At 58.7% G+C, this 8,004-nt stretch overlaps 1 protein-coding gene across 2 annotated transcripts in view; it reads right to left on the reverse strand.

The window, feature by feature from the left end:
- Positions 1–3,377: 3,377 nt before the first annotated feature.
- The window catches only part of DLX4 (distal-less homeobox 4), a 5,383-nt gene continuing 756 nt past the window's right edge, over positions 3,378–8,004 (reverse strand). Inside the window, exons 2-5 of one of the 2 annotated variants that reach the window (XM_044921686.1) lie at positions 7,647–7,660; positions 5,157–5,160; positions 4,440–4,636; positions 3,378–4,023 (exon numbers count right to left, since the gene is read on the reverse strand). In XM_044921686.1, the coding sequence (XP_044777621.1) occupies positions 3,781–4,023; positions 4,440–4,636; positions 5,157–5,160; positions 7,647–7,660 (458 nt within the window). In that variant the 3' untranslated portion in view covers positions 3,378–3,780. The remainder of the gene's footprint in view (positions 4,024–4,439; positions 4,637–5,156; positions 5,161–7,646; positions 7,661–8,004) is intronic. The other variant, XM_021704313.2, reaches the window with a different exon arrangement.

Raw genomic sequence — 8,004 nt, forward strand, 5'->3', positions numbered from 1 at the left:
CGCCACAAGAATGGAAAGAATTGAGTTGAGACTCCAGCAGAACTAGCAAGGCTTAACGGGGGAGGAGGGAGAATGGGTGCATCATCACCTCCTTGGAAGCAAGAAATCAGTGTAGCCTTCTCTCTGGCCTTTCCCCTCTCTACCCACATCCCTTACACTTTCTGCGGAAGTCCTGCATCTCCAAGACCCCGTCTACACAGGCCTCCGCTACCCAGATAACATTCCATTGACTCTGGATCCCATCCCAGAGGCAAGTTCAGGCATCCAAACTCCGATGAGGTTTGGAGCTGAGTAATCAGCTGCTAGCGCTAAGCAGACATTTTGTCCGGGGGACAGCCAGCTCCCCACCGCCACCTTGCACAGCAGATTTGGGGATGGGGGAGGGTGGGTCTGTCACTCCGTGTCTTCCCAGCCCCCTCCCACCACTGCCTTCTCCCACTTCCCACCTGCAAGTAATTTGGCCAATGGGAGGGCAGTTAAGATTGCAGTGTGGAATCCCTCTAGATCTGTGTGCATTTGGTGGGGAGGGGCTACCTCCTCCCGCCCCCCCCCCAGACCCTGTGCACCCTTTTCCTCTTCACGGCAGCAAATTACTTGTAATTATCTCACATTGAAAACCTTCAGGAGCTGCTCCCAAAATTGCTTTAATTGAATTAATTGAATCTCATTTTGTTGGGGGAGAGAATGGGGGGGCCTGTCTTAAAATAGCATATGGGGAGAGGGGAGGGAAGCCCCAAGTCAGCTTTTCCCCATGGCTGAGACCCTTGTAGGTGAGAGAGTGTGCCCTGGCCTCCTTCCCATTCTCCAGTCTCAGCTGATTTTAGATGCCCTTCTGCATTTAGGACCTCTCCTGTGCCCTGCTTTCAAATGGTGGTGACAAGGAATGCGCGTAGGTCTCCAGCCTCCAGCCCCATTCCTCCTCCCTACCCTCGGGAGGCAGAGAGGCGAGAGGTGAATGGATGGTGGTGGCAGTATGCGCTCCCCCGTCCGTGACCCCTTCTCCCCGATAATCACCCAGCAGCCAAATGCCATTTGTGAAGCGAGTCCTATGTTCCAGGCACCGTGTCAAGCACGTTACAAGCACTATCCCACTTCGTGATCACAGCGACACTGTGAAGCAGGTCCTATTAGCATTCCCATCTTGGGGGCGGGCAGGAGGAAAACCAGGCTCACAGAGAGGTTAAGTAACTCGCCAAAAGCCACAACAGCAGAGCTGGATGCTTTGCAGGCCCAAACTGCCGTTCTTAACCATTCGATTTTGTCCCCGCTCCATTATTGACCTGATTTTCCCAGAGGGGAATCTTCGTGGGGAACCCCAGGGTTCCCCTTCTACAGCTCAGATGGCTTGAGAGAGGTGATGGGGCACATCCCCCCCACCCCGGGGTTTCAAGTCCATCCTCATCCAGGAGCCCAGGGAGGTTGGACCAACTCCCAAGTGGAACGGACTCTGGTTTCCCCTGGAAAGGTCGGGTGGGTGGGGGCAGGGAAGCGGGGGGAGCTGGTCTCTGGCTGGGAGAGTAATTATACTCCTTCTGCTACTTAACTTTACAACCTGGGCTGTTGTTTTAACGATGCGACTCGTGTTGGGCTGTCCAATTAATCTCGCCTTTGGAGGCTTTCCGAGATGGGGCGGTAGATCTTATCTTGGGTCTGTGGAAAGAGGAGTACAACCTGCAGTGGGAGGAACAGCCTCCCTGAGGGCCTGTGGCCTCCACGAAGCCCCAGGGGAGGGACCTGGGGCTGGGCCCTGAGAGCCTATGGAGCTGCGGGCTAGGGGCAGGGGAAGGCCCAGAGGAAGAGGGGGTGTTTTTGCCCTTGGCACCATCACTCCTCACTGCTCTGATCTTGGCTTTGGCCCACTCCATGCCTCTTGCCATCCCCAGGATAACCCTCCAGGTGTGTTGTGGCGAGTGGGGGTGGCCGCTGACCCAGAAGGGGCCTAGGAGGGGCTGACGGCAGGCCTCCTGGGGTGGGGGTTCCACTGACTTTGTACCCCTTCTACTCTACAGAGACCCCAATGTGGGCCTGTCTCGGGCCAGGGGGATTGGCTCGAAGTGTCTGCTTGGGCTTTTCCAACTAAGGCAGCCCCCCCGGTTCGCAGTGCTTGGGAACAGGTTTAGGCAGTGACTGGGAAGATGACTCGGGAAGTTTTTGCCTAGAATTGAAGGCCCCTCCCCCGATCCCTTGGGCCAAAGCTGGGCTGGATTCCCTGAATAGTTCGCAGCCCTGTTCCTGGGCCTAGTTCTAGAACTAGTTCCTAGTTCTTCTATCGTGGCCCTTGCCACACAAGGGGCTGGTCATCCGGCTGGCTCCCCCATGTGCCCCAGTCACCTGGTGTCTCCGGGATCTAACACGGAGCAGAGGCTTCACACATGTTTGTTGGATGGAGGAGAAGTCCAGCTCCTTCTGGGATTTTCTTCTCCTCCCCCTTCCCTTGCTGGGCTGGGGCCTCTCCAGCCCAAGGAGCACACTGGGAGGACTGGACTGGCTCAGTGGGCATGTCGTCTTTCCAAGTGAGCGGGACTGGAAGATGGAGCCCCAGGGGGACTCCTGTCCCTGGCTCCCTCCAGAACTGGGCCAGCACAGAATTTGCAGGTGACCACTTAGACTTTGGTCCTTTGCAGTATTGGCATCTTCCAGTTTTACACTGGAGTGTATGAAAATGGTCATTAGAACATTCCAGAGCTACAACCGCGGAGCTAGTTAGTTGTAGAGGCAAAACTTGTATCCTGTCCTCTAGCTCAGTGCTGGAAGTGTCTAATGGGAGACGAGAGAGAGAGAGAAAGAGAGAGAGATGAGCAACCAACCCCCACCCCTAGAAGTCAGGAAACAACAAACAGACTCACAGCCAGGGCCCAGGTTTTTGTACAGATTTAATCTCCAAAAGCTCCTGGTGTGGATTATAAATAGGAGCAGTTCCTTTGGACAGAGACAGCTGTGAGAAGCTGAACTGCCAGCCCACCCTCCCTATTTGGGGGTGTCTTTACTTACACTCATCCAGAGAGTCTGTCTGCCCTCCCATTCTCCCCAGACTGTTACCCTACAGGCTCCCAAGAGGGTGTGCATGTGGAGTTATTAGGTACTAAGGGTGGGAAAGGAGGGGATAGGCTCTTAATAAATACCCGTTGAATTACAAGGATAATTGGGTGTGTTATCTACCATAACTGAATAGACATGGGAAGAAGAAGGCTTTTTTAGGAGAAGAGCATGAGTTACCCACAGGTCCACAAACTCCACATTTTCGGCATCTTTTCCACTCACAAGATGGTGAGGAGGTGTATCAGTCATGGGGATAATGGGCCAACCACCAGGGAAAATCGGTGAGGGGGGACCCGATGGTCCTCATCGTGAAGACAGAGGATGCCCACTTCACTTCTGCTTTTGCTCGTAACAGGGTTGGGTGAGGCCCAAGGCACACAGAGAGGAAAAAATACTCAAGTGTTTCTTTGTTTTGCCTCCAGGCCGTGGTAGACTGCAGTCCAGGGAAGGGGTGGGAAGTCAGCCGATAACTCTCCCTCCAGAGCCCCTGATCAGCTGGAGGGAACGGGTCCAGTCCACGGTCATGGTGGGGCCGGTGGTTAAGACCAAAGTCCTGATTAGGCAGTTTGGGTTACAGGGCAAGGGAGAAGAGGACTCCACCTCATCCTTGTTCTCCTCTAACTTCTTGTCCACTTGACAAAATCCATCTGGAGCTGGTTTCCTCTGGGACCAGAAGGGGTGCAGGTGGGCTGGGTCCTGGGCTTTGTGGAGGACAGGGGTCTGACCCACCCTTCCCGGGACTCACATCATCTGAGATGGAGCCAGGACATCTGGGGAGTGATGCTGATACCAGGCTCCAAAGCTGTTGCCATAGCCACCGGTGGGCAGGGCCCCTGCCTTGGGCAGATCCCAGAGGGATGGAAGGGGCGGGGAGCAGGGAGATAAGGAGGGGGCTCTCCCAGGCAAGTCCCCTTCCTGTACTCCAGAGTTCTGCTTCAGGAGCTTCTTGTATTTGGAGCGTTTGTTCTGAAACCAGATCTTTACCTTTGGAGAGAAGAAGGGAAAGAAGGGAAGATGAGGAGGAGTATGTGTGTGGGAGGCGGTGAGCCAGGGAAAGGGACTCAACAGCGGTGCGTGCAGTCCTGGGAGCAGAGCAGAGGTTGGGGACATACTGCAGTCCTCCAGAGTCCCTGAAGTTGCTGGGGGTCCCGCCCCTGAGCTAGTATCCAGTTTGCCAGGTCTGGGCGCCCTCGTCCTCTACCTGCATCTGCCTCCCTCACCCCAACACACCTTTTAACACATTCCCCCAACACCTAACTGAGGGCCGGCTCTTAACACGCCCTGGAGAACTGCGACAACAGGGCTAGGGGACTCCTGGGGCAACCCCTGGGAAAGGGGGTGAGTTCCCAGAGAACACATCTGGGGAAGGCTAGCTGCAGGAAAGACGGGACGGGCCTCACCTGGGTCTGGGTGAGGCCGAGCTGCGCGGCCAGCTGGGCCCTCTCGGGCAGCGCCAGGTACTGTGTGTGCTGGAAACGCTGGTTCAGGTGCTGCAGTTGCAGACTCGAGTAGATGGTCCTCGGCTTGCGGAGCTTCTTGGTCGGGGCCTGCGGGCGCTGCTCCGAGGACTCAGGGGACAGCGGCGGCTTCTCCGAGTCTGGGGGGCAAACACAAGGCGGTGTGTGCGGGAAGGTGAGAGTAGTCGGGCGGCCGCTTCAGGGGCTCATTTGCATCTCGTTTGCATGCAGGCCTCGGACGGGCCAATAGCGCAGGTGTCTACCTCCGCTCCACGCCCCCTTCCGACCCCACGCCCCCTGTGCGCCAGGTGGAACAAGAAACGGTTCTTGCCCTCAGGGAGCTCCCACTCTTACGGGTCCTGTGACCCTAGGAAGGGAGCGCCACGGGCCGGAGCGAGGGTACAGGTGGGGCCAGGGGCGGGAGGTCAGAGTTCAAGCGGGTGCGGAGGCGCCATTTTGGGGTGGGGCGGGGCCGAAAGGCTCGGTCGAGGGCTGGGCTGAGGCCTAGAGCGGACCGGGGCAGGGCATTCCAGGCGGAGGGAACTCCAGAGCAATGCTCAGAGGCCCCAGACAGTGTTTGCGTGGCAGCCTCCCCGCTGCCAGAGGACGGGTGGGTCAGAGGGGCCCAGCCAAGCGCGCCTTGAAGGCCAGGATGCGCACCCGCCTCTCCCCAGCATCAGAGTATGGAAAGGGCCCCCAGGGTTTGCCATCCCCTATTGCAAGTCACAGCCCCTCTCCTGGGGCGCACCCTGCAGGAAAGGTGACCAGCTCTCCCCTCCCCCATGGCCGGCTGGCTGGGGCAGACGGTTTTCGGGGACCTAGAAGCCCGGTGGGATTGAGGCGGCCCCCTCCTGCGCCCCGCCACAATCACAGAAGGGTTCACGGCCCGCGGGGAAGGTGGCCCGGGTTCGGACAGCACGCAGCGCCCGGCAGCGCAGGCGCTCGGGGCCGCTCCAGGATCGCGCTGCCATGCTGCCCCACGAGGTCTGGTCACCTCCTGCCCCCAGGCCCAGCCACTCTAGGAGTCTCGGCGGGGTAACAGTGGCCCTCGAATGCCGGGGGTGCGGGGCGAGGGGTCCTCTTCTTTCCGTCTGAGCAGCCCCAACCTGCGCCAATCTGTGGGGACACCCCGGGACCATTCCATTCGGGTGATAGGGCTGGGAGGCCCAAGTGGCCGAAATGCCCCCGGGCTTAGGGCCACGTTTGCAGCTTTCCACGCGGGTCTGCCGGGCCGTCCCAGCCGAGAGAGCTTCGTGGCCCGGGTGCCCAGACGCAGCTGGCGTCCGCCCGTGTCCCGGACCCTCACCGCGCTCCTCCCTCCGGCCGTGCTCCCGCAGATGTGTGATTCCCCGCGCTGGGCCGGCCGCGGTGACCGGTTGCCTTCACCTCCCCCGCATCCCTACCCGGTGGCCCCGGGCGCTGCGGGCTTCTCAGATCCACCCTCCTCGACCCCCGCCTCGGCCAATTCCCAGAAAAACCGTTGGGTTTCCGCTCCCGCCCGCGCCTGTCCGGCCTCCCCTGCTTCGACCCTACCGCTCGCAGCCCCAGGCCGGCCGCCGAGGGACCGACCCCCCGAGCCCCTCTGGCTTCGGGGAGCGCGCGGCTCAGGCGGGGACGCAGCGCCTGGGAGGCAGCGCGGGCTACTGAACTCCCCCAGCCCTCGGCGCCCTAGCTCTCCCGGGGGCGCCCCTTCAAGTTCCTTCCCCGACAGCTGCCTTTCCCCACACCCGCTGCGGCAAGTCGCGACTGGATCTGCCCCGGTCGGGATCATGGAGCCCAAAGGCCTCCCTCGAGGCGCGGGCGCCGCACCCGTCCGCTCCGCGGGGTGGTTGTGCAGCTCGCTTGGAGCCAAACCTCTCCCTGAAGCAGGGGTGGACATGGGGTGGGGGCAAAAGGAGGATGCAAGCCCTCTCTTGCACCCCAATCATTCAATCTAGAATGGGCAAAGCCACCAGTTCCGGGAGAAAAATGCTACCATCTAGACTAAGCATGTGTATGGTTTTCGTTGGATCCGGGGAAATTCTGTAAAGAAAGGGAGCTCTCCACTCTCTCATCGTTAGACCAAGCAGAGGGAAGGCTAACAGTGTGGAGGACAGGAAGGAAAATACTAACCCTATAAACAGTTCTCTGAAGGACAAGGCTATCTTATTCCCACCCCCCCACACACACATACACACAAATGTGCCGTGTACTAAAGGGAAGAGTCCAAGGGATTCTTTTGTAGAAACTAGATCATTTGTATAAAAAAAAAAAAAACCCAAACCAAACAAACACACAAACCTCCTCTCCCGACTGCTCCTCCTCTAACAAGGATAGACCCAGCAGCCTGGGAGAGGCAGCCCAGTTCTGGCACAGAAGGAGGTTAATTTTGGGGGCTCTGAGGAGATTCCCTAAAATCCTCTTTTCTGGCCTCATGCAGTGAAAGTCAATTTGCAAGGGCCAAGTGCCTGGAAAACAGGCACACACACCCTTTCTTTAGGCCTCAGTTTGCCCATCTGTACACCAAGGAGGTTGAGCTCCCAAGTCTTTAGGGTCACTTCTGGCTTGGATGATTTCTGAGCTCCTGTGTTGGAGTAAGGGAGAGAGATGTCTTGGTCCAGGCCGACTCCAGCAAAGCCACCCAGTGGATGTGCAGCCTTGGAAGAGACTGAGCTAAAGACAATTGTGGGGGCAATTAGGTGGGAGCAGGGCGGGCAGGGGACCTGAACTCTAATCTGGAGCTAGTACAGGTGGGTATGTATAGTGTGTTACAAGCGTTCTGCCCGTACCAGGCACAGGACCAGGAAGACAGGCTAGCTCCTTGGCCTCTTTGAGGCCTTCCAGTAAGCACTTTCTCAGGGGCTCCAAGTTGCTCCAGACAACGGGAACTGGGGCCTACCTAACGCATCCCCCACAAAGGCAAGGGGGTGGAGATGCTCCAGACAGCCTGCTCCTTCAGCAGGAAGGCCGAGGGAACCAGGATCTACAACTAGACACTGCCGGACCCACCTGTGGCTACTTTCTTAGAACAAGGAGTGGTGGGGTCCTGGCCCCAGATTCTGCCAGGCCAGCTTCCGGTCTCCGTCAGGCACATTCAGGCGCCGGCCAAGGGAGAGGGGGAGGGGCCCCGAATCAGCCCCCACTTCCACTGCCCTCCAGCTGTGACCTGACTTCCATTTGTCTGGCTTTGGTTTGAGCCCCACTTTCTGAGACAAGACAAACGGGGAGAGGCGACTTGGGGAAGGGAAGGAGTGCACGACGGAAAGAATACTGGGGCAGGGGCTAGGCACCCACACCCACATCTGGATTGTTTCAGTTTTCCGTTACACGTAGGTACACACAACCCCGCTGCTCCAGGGGGTGGGGTAGGGAGCCCTGCCGCCGGGCTTCACACAACTGCAAATCGAAACCAGGTCGTTCTTGAAAGGAGACCTAGATCAACTCGCCCCCGCCCCTCCCCCCCCCCCCCCCCCCCCCCCCCCCCCCCCCAGCGTTCGGCCCGGAGCCGGCCCGGCCGAAACTTGGGCCC

This window comes from Neomonachus schauinslandi, chromosome 15 (genome assembly GCF_002201575.2).
Source record: "Neomonachus schauinslandi chromosome 15, ASM220157v2, whole genome shotgun sequence".
Taxonomy (NCBI): Eukaryota; Metazoa; Chordata; class Mammalia; order Carnivora; family Phocidae; genus Neomonachus; species Neomonachus schauinslandi.